This window comes from Poecilia reticulata, linkage group LG10 (assembly GCF_000633615.1).
Source record: "Poecilia reticulata strain Guanapo linkage group LG10, Guppy_female_1.0+MT, whole genome shotgun sequence".
NCBI lineage: Eukaryota > Metazoa > Chordata > Actinopteri > Cyprinodontiformes > Poeciliidae > Poecilia > Poecilia reticulata.
This window is the reverse complement of record NC_024340.1, coordinates 29751941-29768536: the sequence shown is the minus strand read 5'-3', so window position 1 is coordinate 29768536 and position 16596 is coordinate 29751941. Positions and strand designations below refer to the sequence as shown.

The 16596-nt window shown below is 41.1% G+C and overlaps 1 protein-coding gene across 4 annotated transcripts in view; it reads left to right on the top strand.

The window, feature by feature from the left end:
• rapgef2b (Rap guanine nucleotide exchange factor 2b) overlaps positions 1 to 10966 on the top strand; it is a 33057-nt gene extending 22091 nt beyond the window's left edge. For 2 of the 4 annotated variants that reach the window (XM_017307111.1, XM_017307112.1), the window contains 11 exons: positions 26 to 409; positions 489 to 700; positions 1890 to 2013; positions 2470 to 2493; positions 3462 to 3685; positions 4284 to 4451; positions 4757 to 4906; positions 5717 to 5918; positions 6006 to 6502; positions 7048 to 7338; positions 8804 to 10966. In XM_017307111.1, coding sequence (XP_017162600.1) covers positions 26 to 409; positions 489 to 700; positions 1890 to 2013; positions 2470 to 2493; positions 3462 to 3685; positions 4284 to 4451; positions 4757 to 4906; positions 5717 to 5918; positions 6006 to 6502; positions 7048 to 7338; positions 8804 to 8829 — 2302 coding nt within the window. In that variant the 3' untranslated portion in view covers positions 8830 to 10966. Of the gene's footprint in view, positions 1 to 25; positions 410 to 488; positions 701 to 1889; positions 2014 to 2469; positions 2494 to 3461; positions 3686 to 4283; positions 4452 to 4756; positions 4907 to 5716; positions 5919 to 6005; positions 6503 to 7047; positions 7459 to 8803 lie in introns of those variants that run through there. The other 2 variants (XM_017307109.1, XM_017307110.1) reach the window with 2 other exon arrangements.
• Positions 10967 to 16596: the final 5630 nt, after the last annotated feature.

Here is a 16596-nt window from a genome sequence, read left to right as displayed (position 1 = left end):
AACTTACATTTTTTTTGCCATTAAGATACTACTTGAAGAGCAACATGGAGACGGAGACATTGTGCTCTGATGAAGACGCGCAGGACCTCCTACGAGAAGGCCAGATCGCTCTGCTGCAGCTCAGCACGGTGGAGGTGGCCACCCAGCTCTCCATGAGAGCCTTCGAACTTTTCTGTGCCATCGAGCCCACCGAATACATCGACGACTTGTTCAAGCTGCGCTCCAAGACGGGCTCGGTCAGCCTCAAGCGCTTCGAGGAGTCCATCAACCATGAGACCTTCTGGGTGGCAACCGAGGTGGTACGGGAACCCAACCAGCTCAAGCGCATGAAGATCATAAAGCATTTCATCAAGATTGCTCTACATTGTCGAGAGTGCAAGAACTTCAACTCTATGTTTGCCATCATCAGGTTAGACAAATAAATGTTATGTATAAACATATTTTCTTATATTCTGCCACCATTTGACTAATTGTGGTTCTTCTTGCAGTGGCTTGAACTTGGCTCCGGTTTCCAGACTAAGGGGAACATGGGAAAAATTACCAAGCAAATATGAGAAATTGTTTGGGGACTTGCAGGATCTCTTCGACCCCTCGAGAAATATGGCCAAGTACAGGAATGTTCTCAACAATCAGAACCTTCAGCCACCAATCATTCCCCTGTTCCCAGTTATCAAGAAGGACCTCACCTTCCTACACGAAGGTACATGACAGTAGAATAATTTTATATTACAAACTATTTTCACCTACTAACATTAATTGCAGTTCTGATCCTGTTTTAAACTAGAATCTCCTGCTTGTAAAAAATATTTATGGAAATTACACTAGAATGTTTTCTTACAGAGCAACATAGAGTAAATTACAAACAGTACTTTCAATCTTTCATTGTCAAAATGTGAATAAAATGTCTTAAAGGTTGTTATGTATTAACAAAAGTGCAGCATAAAGTATATAAATACTAGAACTGTAATGGCAAATGTGTAGAAGGACTGATACCTAATTAATTTAGCTTTACTAAATGGCTACAATAACCACACATTTCTCAGAAATACATTCAAATACATTTATTTTCAGTTATTTAAAACCAGAGGTCGCTAAACTGAAATAAAAGAAGCAGATTTGTTGACATTTGACAGCATTACGTAAAACTTAAGCAACATCTTAATATATTAAGCTGAAAATGTCATACCTCTTTCTATATTTTATGCTTATAAGTTTATTATTAACTTGATTAAAATTGAGAATTTAAACTCGGATGTAAATGTAATTTTAAATAGTTTAATGGCTTAGAACTAGTTATACTGAATCACTGCTGAGATCAGTTAGCTAGAGTGGCTTTTGCTAGCGGTGGAGCTGTGAAAACTAACCAAATACATTTTTTATTATGGAAACGAGCAAAAAGAGCTAGAAATTTGTTTCCGAATTATTTTACATAATTCAGTAACAATTATATCACTGAATCTAGATAACAAATATATATCATTTGTTATCTATTTAAACAAAAATGTAAACAAAGTTCTTTTTGAACACATAATGGATTACAACTAGTTAAATTGAAGTCAGTGCTAAGCTAGGTTAGCCATGCTAGCTTGGCTTTGCTGTTTTCTCAATCCTTGTGAAGCTGTTCAAATTTACCAACAGCTATATGAAAAATTAAAAAAAGCCTTTATATTAACAAAAAGTACTAAAAATAGTTGGGAAATTATGTTTTAGGTAAGCTAATATGAGAAGTCAAAAGCTAGCATTAGCTTAACAGTTTTGCAGTTTGATTGTTTGTGGTTTTTGTGGTAGTTTGTTGTTTGTTTTCAGAAATTCAGACCTGTTGTCCACAAACAATCTTATATTTACATTTCTCCAGTGACTGAAATACATCTCATGTATTTAATTCACAGGCAATGACTCCAAAGTGGACGGTTTGGTGAACTTTGAGAAGCTTAGGATGATTGCCAAAGAAATCCGTCATGTCGGCCGCATGGCGTCTGTCAACATGGACCCTGCTCTCATGTTCCGAACCAGGTAAGGAAAATCTATCAATTAAAGTCAGGAATTATAATCAAGTCCTCACCTCCCCTCTAGGACCAGTAATCATCACTCCACTGACTAACCATCCCTGTGGGGTCAATCGGTCCACTTAGATTCGGTCAAGTTTCTGCATCACGCTTTTCTTTCAAGCAGCTGTTCTTTTTGGCAAATGTTTTCTCGAGCAACTGTTCCCTTAAACGCGCTGTTGGCGTTACGAAGTGCTCAGAGCTTCTGTGAAAGCAAGTCTTTGTTTAATGATGTCTTCTTAATGGAGTGTCGCCACTCAATACCCTTTCTGCCAACTTTCATGTGGGTGTTTGGTGTAATTGCTTCTCTTTGGTGATCTTGGTAGTCTTTCCTGTCCTAAGCTTTGTCTCCTTTCTTTCTCTTTGCTCATAAACCCTTTGCCCCTCTCCCCCATGCTGCTGTTTGTGGCATCCCAAATTCTAGGAAGAAGAAATGGAGAAGTTTAGGGTAAGTTTGGTGACAAAATCGTTACCCTTCCCTGCAAATTAGCCTGTCTATCTGCAAACTTTTTATTCTGCTTTGCTTCTTTTCTGAAGCCTTGTTTTTTATTAACCAGCTTGAGTTCCTCCCACTAATTCTGCCTGACACTAACCTCAGGATACTGAATGTACTGACTGTAACAAAGGTCACATTTGCTAACGAAAGGTCACACTGTTCACTGCTGGGCGTATAATAGCAAATGTCACCTTCAGTCATGTTGTTTTTCAACTGCATGCAGTCTCAGTTTTAGAGCTTTACAGCCTTCAGTTTTATCCTTCAGGAAAGTTTCATAATATTCATATTTTTCATTCTTTACATTCTTGTGGTCAAATTATACATTATAGAACGTTTAATGGGAAACAATGCAGCACATTTGTAAATGTAATTTAAATATTATAATTATAAGCTTGTTTTTCACTATGATAAAATCTTCTCAAGGAAAACTTATCTGAGAAAATAAATCTCGACCACATCATTAGTCAAATGTTTCCATTAAACTTTGTACATTTCTGTCCACAGGCAGCTGTCATGTTGCGTTTTCGTTTTGCACCACGAGTAAAAGCTTTTACTACGATTACGACCAACTCTTACTCAAGCCACAAAAATGTAAACTATGACTTTGCTACAGTAGTCGCCCTCTTTGCTCCTCTGCTGTTTGACTCAAGCTGTCGGTCCTCTCCACCCCCCTGCTGCCTGGAATGACTGGAATGTTTTCAAGTTGAAGAGAAAAAAAAACGAAAGCTGCTTTCTGCATGTCTCAGTTTAAACACCACAAATCCCACTAGAGTTTAACAATCTCACCCGCATAAAATACTAATTAGCTCTTTAAGACAGTTTATTAATAATTTTTGTCCTTTTTCTATGTTTGTCTGTACCCCACATTCCCTTTTCCGTGTTGTTTGTTGTTCTGTGTACACGCGTGTGTACTTGACCAGGTCTTTAAGTCAGGGCAGCGCCAATGCAGCCGTGCTCGACGTCAGCCAGACAGGTGGCCACAAGAAGCGGGTTCGACGCAGCTCCTTCCTGAACGCCAAAAAGCTCTACGAAGACGCCCAGATGGCCAGGAAGGTCAAGCAGTACCTGTCCAACCTCAGTCTGGAAACCAACGAGGAGAGCCTGCAGACATTTTCTCTACAGTGTGAACCCTCCATCAGCACATGTGAGCACAGCTCTCACTCTTATACTATAAGTGTGGTATTAAAATATGTATGTTCAGACTTGTAGTGCATGACAGCTGTGTATTTATTTTCATCAGGAAATGACAAAATATTTAAAAAAAGAAAAAACTTGAACAAAGAAAAGTAACTATAGGACACAAAAATGTGCAGAAAAGATACGACTACATTTGAAACGCCAAATTGGGCCATCAGTTCATAACACAAAGTGTCCAGCTTGACTATGAGTTTGTAAAGTGAACATTTGTATGATAACATATCTGGTAAAGTGTAGGATGTCGAGGATAATTAATGTTATTACTTACCCAGTTCTGATCAGCATAATACTTGCTTTTTATTTGTAAGCCATTACGTGTTTTATATATAATATTTGCTATTTAAAATGTCAAACACATCTAGATGATCTGCAACATAAAGAATGTAAATTTAAAAAAAAACAAAATCTGAGAATTGAGGATTAATTTCTTTTCAGTGTTAAATCGGCAATAAAAGTTTGTCCATGTCAACATTCCCACCCACATTCCCAATGAGAATTCTTTGATTTAGAGAAATAAAAATGAACTCCTGCTTTTACATCCTCAGTGCCCAAGAATGCTGGTGGGAAGCGACCCGACACTTCCCCAGTGGTGTCCAGAGCAGCCAGTCAGCAGCGGGGCCAGTTAGCCAAAGGAAACCAGGTCCTGCAAGTTCCCACTGTGGCGCTCTACCCGTCCCGGAAAAGAGTGCCAGTCAAGGATCTGCCACCTTTTGGTAGGAAAACCATTAACGTTTGTCTTCCAGTTTAGGTGTTAAATTGTGTTTGATGCAGCTGGTTTATTCAGAGCTGCTATGAGATACATCTGCTGCAGATAAACTAGTAACATTTAGGGATGAAAAATCTGTTTGGTTTAGTTTTCCAAACAGTAAAAGTATCTTTTTCTCTGTAACAATGATGCCACCTAGAGGCTGCCTCCCAACAAACTAGCAGAAAATCCCAGACAATGCAGCCTGACCCCCCGGGGAAATGGCAGTGTTCCTCCTGCTAATTATGCTTGTTTTATTGGAAATGTCCACAGGCACCAGTTCGCCCCAGTCCCTGAAGAAGATCCTGTCTCTGTCTGAGGAGGGGAACGAAAGGCACCGGAGGCAGCCAGAGGACACCATGTCCAACGCCTCCTCCCAGCTCTCCTCTCCGCCCACCTCCCCCCAGAGCTCACCAAAGAAGGGTAAGCTCTTTACCCCCACCCCTCGCCACACTTTGAGCTCTTTGAGTCACTGTGCGCCGCTCATGCCACCTGGTGGCTGCCAGCGGTATTAATTTATCGCGCTCTTTTTTTCCTACAGACATGACATCTGGGATTTTATTCCAAAATAATTATTTTTTTTAGCAGTTATGGTTCTAATATGTTCAGTAAAAATAGAAAATGACTAAAAAAGGGTCAGTATTTTAACTTTTTTTTTTTTAAGTTCAGCCAGTTTGGCTTTAGTGTTGTTGAAACCCAGAATCTTTTTTGTTCCCCATTTCATCTGAACCTAATATGTAAATCTTTTAAAATGTTGCTTGCAGAGGTGACACATCCTTTAGAGAAGATTCCTACTGCAAAAAAGACAATAAGATATTTTTGCATGCACCATTTCCAAGTAGAGATGCACCAATCTGATTTACTGATAAAATGCAGATTGCATGCACCAATCTGCATTGGTGCATGCATTCTTAAGTCAGTTTTATACTTCTGGGTGTATAAAACTGACTTAAGAATAAAATCTTAGGATTACAGTTTTATCGTTATCTGCATCACTGAAAATCAATAAATACAGTAAATTTATTGATTGGGACATACTCTTTGTCCCAGAAAGTTCTTGAACACAGATATTAAGCTAAAATACGTTGAAGCGACATAAATTCTTTTGCAGTGCAGAAAGGAAAGCATGAATATCAGACTTTACATATCAGACTTTATATATGTCGTAATTATCTTCTTTAACTCAGTCACACATCTACGTTTAACGTCTTGATCTTCTCTGTGTCGGTCCAGGTTATGGCAGGTCGGGTGACGCCTACTCGGACTCTGGCCACAGCGAGATCTCGTCCCGCTCCAGCCTGGTCAGTAACTCGTCCTTCGACATGGCGCAGGAGGAGCGGAGACTGCGTCACTCTGGAGGAGCTGGCGAATCCCACATGGGGGGGCCTCGGCTGGAGAGAAGAGCCACGACCGACCCTGATCAGTACAGTCTGGGGTACGGTAACCAAACGTTTTTTTTTTTTAAACATGTCGGGAAAGTGGAAGTAAAGTCATTAATATTTTTTATGAATGTGTGTTGCAGGTCCTACTCTTCGATGCAGGACTGTCGGGGTATTTACGCCGGCTGCCCCACCGTCCTCTCCTCGCCCAGCTCAGAGGAACTGACTCAGGATCAGGGAGATCGCGTGTCTCTGGACGCTGCAGACAGCGGCCGCGGCTCCTGGACTTCCTGTTCCTCTGGCTCCCATGACAACATTCAGAACATGCAGCAGGGCCGCAGCTGGGAGCTCGGCATTGGAGGGCTGTCCTCGGCATCGGAGGCGTTGTTAGGGGGTCCGGCGGCGCTTTGGGCGGCGCAGGCCAGGGGCAGCTGGGCATCGGCCAGCTCCTCCTCATCCTCAGCCGCCTACTGGGGAGAAGAATCAGAGGGAGACACAGGGACGATCAAGAGGAGAGGAGGAAAGGACGTAAACGCAGACGCAGAGACGAGTAGCATCACATCCACCGGGTCGGAGGAGGCCAAGCAGCTCGGCCGGCCGTCTCCATCACCCATCACAGCTGGGGGTAAAGTCTTTCTTTGTGAGTGTTGGTTCTTGTCCTGTCAGTCAACCAAACTTTATCTAGAAAGCACTGCTCATCTGTTCTCAAGTTAGAGTAGTATTGTTACTTTGCAGCACAGAGGTTTGAATAAGACAAACTTGTACTGTGCAGTTTACCCAACCTGTTTCTGTTTTGACTCCTGTTGGATAAAGTTTTGCAGCTCAGAGAGTGTCCAGTCCTTTTTCTTCTTAACTGAGATGAGATTTCTGAGGTTGACTCTGTTGCAGAAGTATTTTAGCAACACTTCGCTGAGCTTTGCTTTAAAATCCTGGTCCTGAACGTTCATCTTCGCCACTGGCTCATTTCTGCTGCCAAACTGCACGATGCTATGTTCATTCTGTGCAAAAAAAAAGTTTGGCACTACAATAAATTTAATTCAGAATGGTCCTAAATAGTTATTTAAAAGTCTTAAGTTTGAGTTGGTGAAGGCTGCAGTATGTGTATGTGTTGGATGTTTTCTGGTAAACCGATGGTCAGCTCGTACTCAGAGGCATCACCATGTCGCTGCCTTTGTGTCCCCTCAGCTCGGAAGGAGGGCCGATACCGGGAGCCCCCCCCGACTCCGCCCGGCTACACCGCCCTGACCCTCTCCGACCTCGCCGAGGGACAGCACCCGCCACCGCCCGTACCCACGACGACGGTAACCCACTCGAGCCGCCGGCCACCGGACTACACCACGGCTCTGCAGCGCTCGCGGATGGTGACCCAGTCCCCCGACTCCCACCAGGCCCACCAGGCCACCAAACACCGGGGGGGCAGCCTCCACCGCACCCGCTCCCCCGCAGACGAGCAAGAACCCGACGACGAAGAGGAGGGTGAGTCCTTGTCTCCCAAACTAGTGGCTCTGAGGAAACCGTTGGCCCGGCACACGCCTGAGGCCCCCAGACCGTGACGGTGTGAGGGGTCAGCAGGCAGGGCCGCCCCCCACATGGCAGGTAAACAGTTCCTCCTCACTGAGGCTGCATGTGAACAGAAACAAACACCAGGACCCTCCCCCAGCACCAGCAGAGTCCGTCCCTCTGCTTACTGTAAAGGTCACCGCAGGTCATGGAGCATGATTCCTATCGGTCACCGCTTCCCTCTCACTCTCTTCTCACACAACCACAGCTTGAGGGCAATCATCTGTTTTCACCTTTCTGAACTTTAACCAGCCTGCACCTCCAGCATGCACACCACTCCTTTACAATAAGTGGACTTTTCTCATGATTTAGTAGAAAACTATTGATCATGTGTGTAAATATTGAGCTGCTGGAAAGAGAGAAGCTGAAAGTCTCAACAGGACAGTTACTTTACAAAAGGTTCCTGTAGTACCTGAATGCTTCCACTTGGTGGCAGTGTTGGAAACATATGGAGGAGCAAATCAGTCCTTCTGCTGTTTCATCTGCCAAAAAACGCAGAAAGTTAGCTTGATTAATTTTTCTTAATGTTATTTCAAAACATTTTTGTTCTCAGTATACAATTACAACAAAATACAAGAGAGCTAATAGTGACTCTGCCAGTAAAACATTAAAAAACAGTTTTCCAGCCAGGAGTTTGGACAGCTTTTGTCTCATCGCTGTTCTCTGACGCAGCTGTTGAGTTTCTCCCTGATTAGTTTAAGGATGACACAAATCTCCATCCGGAGATTTTCAATTAACTACTGCAGTCTTCTTGAAGACGTTTTAATTATTTATCTTCGGTAAAGGCACAGCCACAAAAATCCAGGGTGTTTTTGCAAACGTTGATATATTCATCAAAGGTTTGCATATAAATTTAACTCTAGACCAACAAAATAAAAAACGGTCAACATTCAGTTAGAAAACCTTTTTTATTAAGGAAAATGTTTGTCTGTTTCGCAGACCTCCAGAAATCTGTTCTTTTCTGGTTTGTTTTGATACAAATATTGCATATTTAATTAACTGCTGAGCAGAAAATCTGAAAAATAATTATTAAATAAATTATTTTGGGTGTTTAATTTAAAATATTTTGGCTTCCCAAGTGATTTCATGTTGCCGAGTTTAGACACTGTGAACAGTGAGGTGAAAGGCCAAATCAGATGTGCCATGCTTGGTACATGTTGCGTCGTACATTCAGAATTTAGTTAGATTATTTTCTTACCAGGTTAAACTAATTGGTATATTTTAGTTTTTCATTAATAAGCACATGCATGCTGCAGGAATAACCCTTTACGTGACACACGTTCGAATATTGATTCACATACTATATGAATATTTTACTCTATCTGAATTCAGACCTAAAGGTTTTGCTGCTAACTGTCTCTCTTTGTCTTTGTCTCCACAGAGGATGAGCAGGTGTCTGCAGTCTGAGGGGCAGCATTGGATGTTGATTTGTAGGAACTTGAAGCCCCTTGTGCCCCCCTGCCCCCTTCAGATGGGCTGGATTAAAGAGACAGACCTACAGACTCGTCAACTCGCTACGTACGTGCCTGCCTCCTCCAGTCGCTGGATTCTTCGCTCCTCGTCTCCCTCCCCTGCCTTAAAGCATCATGGGGGGTTTGATGACCCTGCATGCAAAAAATACTGTGAAGAAGAGACGGAGAGAAGGTCAAAGACAATGACAAAATGCCTGGCACTTTGGACAAATAAAATATAAAAAAAACAAAAAACAAACTGAGAGACAGAAAACAGCCGCCTGTTGACGCAGCAGAATCATGACGTGTCGAGCTTCATCTGCACTTTCTCGTTTTCTCTTTTGAAAAGGAAAACCTGAACAATTAAAGATCATCAAAACAAGACTTTTTATTAAAGACAGAGAGAAATAGTGAGCGATTTCATCATCTTCAACTTCCCTCTAGATTTCTTCCCATGTCTGATTATTTTCCTTTAAGTGATTGCACTCGAGGGGCTGAAAACAGAAACCTGGACTGAAACGACCCGTCTGTTGTTGGAGTGTTTGAACTTTAAACCCAGTATTATCTCTTGTTCACGTGTGAACGCGTGTCACTTGTTGGTTTAAATTAACAATTGAAGCTAAGAGGAGACTTGATGTGGAGAACCATCATGCAGTATACTGACATGCAACTCGTTGTACCTACAAGATACTCTTAATTCTTGCACTTTGAGCACAATTGTAATGTTTGATTTGATTTCCAGGGTAGGAGCGAAGCATTCATGTCGCAGCTCGTCTCCTCTGTGTTCCAACACAACACAGTTTTGACCTTTGGGAGATAATAGAAAAGCACACTCACTCAAAATCATGTATGATCGTCTCCCTAACGTTAAACTAAAACCAGGAATTTATGATTAAAACATAAATACCTTTCCATTTTTTTGTCTTGGTATTGAGAGATGACATAGTGCACATTTCAGGAAGCATTATCGGGTAAAGTTGGGAGAATATTTCAAAATAAAAGCATCCACTGACTCAGATTAGGCCGTTTTCCGACCTGAACACGCATCCAGTGAAAGTCCGAGCGCCTTACATTGCCACGGTTGCAGACATGTCTTTACACGGTCGTTCACAATGCAAATCAAACTGTTCCGGGATGAAATGCCTTATTTCTGATGCTCCTTTTTTTAAAACAAACAACCAGACTAAAAAGTTTGAGTTTTGTGGTGTTTTTTGTTTATTTTCTGGACGGTTTGTGGCTTCGGCCCACCGTGTGTTACCGTGTCGTAGAGGATGTGTTTCCATCTCTGCTGTTGTGCTTCTTGATTCATCCTCAGAAATACTTCCTGTCTGTTACAAACATCAGCCTCTGTATATCAAAGTTTCCTCCTTATCTGGCCGTCAGTGGAAGTGACTCAAGATTTACATTTGTTTAGTTTTTATTTTTGACTCCGGTGAAGAAGGTGACATATGAAGTATAATTATCATGTTTTTTCTTTCAAAGCTGCCAATCGCCACACTTTGAATATTGTGAAAAGAAAATGAACGTTTTGTTTCCTTCTATCACAGCGTCACACTGATCACATTGATCAGTCCTGGAAGCTACAGACTGAGTAAATAGATGAACGACTGCAGTGTTTTCCACTGTGTTCTGTGACTACACATTAAATGATTTCTTCTTTTTGTAACGGCTGCAGATTGATTGTTAATAATTTGTTTGTAACACAGTTATGCATCATTTACTTTCATTCAGCTCTGAAGATAATGTGCATATTAGCGGGTCGAGTCGTAATTTGAAAAACAAAAAGTTGCACAAAAATTGTACAAGCATAAAGATAAGTGTAGTAGGTAGAACTGCTACTGCGTTCGGTGTGTGATGTCAGTGAGGTGTGTACATTTAGCTGGTGACGAACTTCTTTTCTTCATTCTTTCTTGTACTACTTTAACCTGTATGTCTTTTAAAAAGACAGTTGGTGGAGTACGTATCAGTTGTTTTTGTATTTTTAATACAATAATTGTAAATATTGGTTATATTTTTGTTCAAATGTAAAATGTTTATGCCTCAACATCCAGTTTATATGAAGCTGGGAATCAATAAATACTGCATAAATGCCCTGTTTCTTTTCCTCCAAGTTTTCACCCTGATAAAAACGTGTTGCTAATTTTCCATCTGACCACATTGTGTCAGAATTGAAACATTTTCTTCCCAGTTTCATTTTCTTGCTCTGTATTGTTTTGTGCAGGTCCCACATCTCCATTTCTCATTTGGCTTTTGTTATTAGCAGTTTCATTTTTAATAAAACAGAGAAGCTGCAAATCATAACAGTACAAAGCTTATTACTTCTGGGCAGCTTTTTATTACTCCTGCTGTCCTTTTACAACACCTTTCCAGATATTTTATTTTGAGAGGAAATGGAGTTAAGGAGTTAACTGAAATTACTTACAGCAACATTTTATTTCAAACCAGATTTTTTTTCACACAATGTAAAAATAAAGTTGTTTTTAGCTCAGCTCAGATTAAAACGGTGACTGATTGAGATTTGGAGCCATTGTTGATACAAGAAAAACAAATTGGAGGAGTAAATTTCTGCCAAAAATCTCCTCCCAAAAAATAACATATTTCTAAGAAAAAAACTTGGAAACTGTTTAAAATTTGTACACTTATAAGAAAAAAAAATTCAGTTTTCCACAATTAAATTTATGATACTAAAATTTGAATATACGCCGACGTAGGGTCAGAAATTTGTAAGAAAAAAAATACAATCATCTCAGAGTATTAAGACTATAAAATCAGACATTTGAGATGAAAACGCCAGTTGTCCTCTAAGCCTGAGGTGGTAAATGTAGATCTGAACGGTTTCAGAACATCTCTGGTCCAGACTTGATGCAGCCATGATGCCGTTTCTTCCTCTCGGTCTGAGGTGAGTATATTTCTGGATCCCATCGAGGCGTCCATGGTGAGTTCAATGTCGTTCTGATGCAGGAAAAGAGCCCAGATTTACCTCAATCATTGTGGAAAGTAACCGGATGTGCATCTCTATATTTACCACTTCAGCCTTGGAGGGCTTCTGTCACTTTTTATAGCAAATGTCTGACTTAATTATCTCATTTTTACTTATACAATTCTGACTTTATGATATCTGAAAATATCTATTTGAATGGAAATTTATGCTTTTAGTCATGGAAATTGACATTTTCCATGATGATGAAAACTTAGAAATGTTTCTTGTAAAAATGTGATATCAATCTTAAAATGTCTTAGTTCCTCTGCAGTCAATTATTTGCTTGACACTCAGAGTTTTATAGAATTATGTGCTAAATTGTATTCTTACAATCATTTTCCATTTGCTTCCAAGCTTTAACACCCTAACTTGACTCCAGATGCTTCTTCAATATTTCTTCATTATGTTCCCTCCTCATGATGCTGCCAACACCGTACTTTAGATGTGATGCTGTTCACAGACTTGTACGTTTCCTCCTTTCTCCACCTAATGCAGCAAAGGTTTTTGTAACCAAACACTTACCGAGCACATGGCATGTCTATAAAAATCATGCTATTTGTCCATTTGTAAACTGCAACCTGGCTTTTTATTTGTCCTTTAATGGTTTCCTCCTCGCTGAGTGGCCTTTCAGCTCCTGTTGGCACCAGGATCATTGCAGCCATTTCCAGATGTCAGTTTAAAGGGTCGTTGGCCAGCAGCAGCTCATTTGGATTCTAAAAGACAAGAGGCCCTGAAACAGCTCTTTCTGAAAGGAGCTAAAAAAAATAGCCAGAACTGAACAGACTAGGCTGCACAGTGGCGCAGTTGGTAGAGCTGTTGCCTTGCAGCAAGAAGGTTCTGGGTTTGATTCTCGGCCCCGGTCCTTCTGCATGGAGTTTGCATGTTCTCCCTGTGCATGTGTGGGTTTTCTCCGGGTACTCCGGCTTCCTCCCACAGTCCAAAAACATGACTGTTAGGTTAATTGGCCTCTCCARRTTGCCCCTAGGTGTGAGTGTGTGTGTGCATGGTTGTGTGTCTCTGTGTTGCCCTGCGGCAGACTGGCGACCTGTCCAGGGTGTATCCCGCCTCTCGCCCGGCACGCCAGCTGGAGATAGGCACCAGCAACTCTCCCGACCCCACTAAGGGACAAGGGTGCAGGAAAATGGATGAACAGACTAAAATCATATGTTTTGTATGGACTATAGATCCAAGAAAGCATGTCAGATGTACCTCTGTTTTAACCACCAGAGGGCACTGTTTCCCTAAATGTCATATTTTCAAAATGTTCAGGATGTCCAATATATGTGATTAATTCCCATTCTTTGATGCAGCTGGTGGTAGTCGTAAAGGCTCTCCCCCTCTATCAGCTGAGCTGACGTTCCCTCCGCTGCAGCTCGGCGCCTCGGCTTCTTGTTTATCGGCGCTGGCTCAGATGGCGGAGATGCCCTGCTCTGCAACGGTTTGACATTCTGACTGCAGCTGGTCGACACCATATCACAGCTCGACATTTCCAGTCCTCATGAATAATGCAATCCCATCGTGTTGTTTCCCGTTAACGCTGAGCCCAGGGCCCCAATTTGTCACACTCGCTGAAAAAAATAAATAAAATAAAATAAAATAACACACAACCCAGCTGCGAAATGAGGGGAAAAAGCTCAACCCTTTAAATAAGGGTAGAATATCAACTTTACTCACTATTTTAGGACTTCACCGAACCTTTGCAACTATGATGCAGTTTAACCGGCCTTCTAGAGGCATTCATGCTCAACATTACAACCGTTATTGTTTTTATGGGGATTTTATGAGACACACCAACACAAAGCAGTGCATTTGTATTCCGACCTCTTTTCTCTGAAACCCTGAAATGAAATTTGGTGCAACCAACTGCTTTCAGAAATCACCTAATCAGTAAACAGTCACCAGCTGATCTCTGTTTAAGCAGAGTTAGGTTCTAACATCTGTTGACTGGACAAACCTGGCCAGAAGAAAAGTCGACAATGAAACAGGAAAGATCATCACAGTGGATAGGAAGATGGATGGAGCTAAATATAGAATAATCCTGGAAGAAAACCTGTTGGAGGCTGCAGAAGGGTTGAGGTGGATGTTCACCCTAAACATCCAGCCAGAGATGCAAGAAAATTGCTTGGATCAATACAGAATTATGTGTTAGATTGGCCTAGTCAAAGTCCAGACGTAAATTCAATCGAGAATTTGAAACTGGTGTCGCAAACTAAAATATGTACTTGCTGTAAAGGCAATGAAATATGATTCTACAAAGTTCAACCCACCGATGAGTGGAATAAAAAAAACATGCAACATATTTAAATTCTGAATTATTTCTGAAACAATGCAGCATTTTTCTGTCATTATGAGCTACTTGGTCTCTCCAGGTTTTAATAATGTGTTGGACAGTTTTCAACCCAATTCCAGTATTTTCTTGAATCTCCTCAGATATTTTCTCTGCTTGCTGATTTGATTGTTCTGAAGCATTTTATCCTCGTGGTTGTTTAAGAAATAAGAATCTATTCATTCCATCAGCTGGAGTTAAATAACATGTCACAAGCTGGAACTATAGGAAGCTCAGACCTATTCAGTTACATTCAGTTAATGACTCTTTTTTTGTCCAAGTAGAGCATAAAGGATGAAAAAAAGAGGTTTAAGAATGTTATCAAGTAATTTTTTGTGATTTTATTTTTTCTCGGCTGATCCATTCTTAAGATGTTTTCATCTTTTATACTTTGGGAGAAAGAAATGTACCAATTTTGTCCAGATCCAGTTTATTCATTTCTAGTCTGCAGGTAACAGCTGGTTATTTGTATTTTCCAGGAAAGAAGTTTATTTCATTACAATAAATGCCTGCAAGGCTCGAAAATGACGCATCCTGGCAAAAATAGCTTCTTCTTTTTTTTTCTTCCTCCAAACAAACACATCCAAAGCTTTGACAAATCATGCTTTCACTGTGATAAAGTATCTGAAGGGAGGAACAAAATGACTCTCCCTGCAGCCGCCTGCTGTGGAAAGATAACTGTGACTGACGTGAGACTGCATGTGGAACTGCAACAACGGAAAACACACCCGCCATCAAGTTTAGGAGGAAACACTGCAGCAGTCAGCGTCCAACACTACGCCGCCACCTGTCAGAGGTGGGAGGTTTATCACTCACCCGACTGTGCTTTGTTCCCACTGACACCAGGGGGCACTGTTTACCACAAAATGCTGCCAGGTGGACCTGTCCACTCTTTCCCTGGGCAGCGGACCTTATCGAGGGGTAGCAGGCGGCCAAACGGCCTGTGTAGATAGCCAGCTGGTTATTTGTGTGAAGCCCGGGCCCAGAGTTGTCCACCATGTTCAATCGCAGCAGCTGCAGGTCATATTATGGGGCTGCCTGGGCTCCTTTCATGGTAAATTGGATGAAGGCGGTTGCAGTGAGGGCCGAGGGGAGTGGAGATGTCACCGCCTGCACAGAGTTTGTCTGGACTCGGCGGGTCTGAACAGAACCTGAAAGACAATTCAGTTTAAGGCCGTCAGAGTCAGAGAATTGAGAGAAAGGAAGATTAATAAAAGCTGCTCTGGCCAGATGCCTTCCTGTCCAACTGTCTGTGATAAATCCACGGGAGGTCAGAATGAGGGTGAAAACATGCTCACTATGTTTAAAAATTTGTTTTGATTAGAAAAATATTCGTAAAAGTGCCCATGCTGCTTTTATCACACCCATCTTCACAGGTAGGGGAATGTAATTTAATATCAGCATGAGTTATTTTTAATTACCGCTGGTGTTTACTCTGGGCTTTAATTTCAGATTATTCTGAAGCATGCTGTTAATCCAAAACTATTTGTTTACTTGTTTATTCATTAGTTTCCACCAAAGTACTTACTAATCTTCCTGGGCTCCAGTTGATGAAATACCAAAAATCCATCCAAAATAAGAAATAATTTTAGCATTAACCTAAGATTAGTCAAATTTTACAAATTACATACATGGAACTGGATTTAACAAATGCAATTTCAATGCTCTTTTAAAAGAAAGTGAACTTTTTAAATCTGACGTTTTGGGTAATTTATTCCATTCCTGAATTGTTCTGTGGAGAACAGATTTTTGTGACAAGTTTGTCTTTGTACAGTTCACTAATTTAGTCTCACAAGAGTTTCTGGTAAAATGATTATTAATTGATTCAAGGCTCCCTGTTAATATTACTTTGTAATAAAAATGAATAAATCATACAGGAACCACAATAAAGTGTGCTGCATTTCAGAACAGACAACACTAAGCAAGCAGCCTTATTATGGACGACCTGCAACCTTGACAAATCTGAACTTGCATCAAATGTATGCAGTTATTTGGTTTTGCCTTGAAATTGGCCGGTTCAGTTTACTTTCCACTATCTACATTTAACAGTGTTTTTAGATAATCAGCTCCAAACCAGGTGGGTGTTTTCTTATCGAACATCAGTCACATTTCATCTGCTGTGAAATGAAATATGATTCATGTTTTCTTGTTATGTGCTGCTGGTGCTGCTCTTCCCTCTGCTTTGCCTCTTTGGCTCTTGAATTTTCCTTTTTGTGGAAGATGAGACGATAGTGAGACCCGCCTCTGACAGAGAACCTGCACATGGTCAGCGATAAGAAGAGGGAGACGCCCAATAAACTGTCTGCTCTGCTTTAATCTAATCTATCTATCTATCTATCTATCTATCTATCTATCTATCTATCTATCTATCTATCTATCTATCTATCTATCTATCTATCTATCTATCTATCTATCTA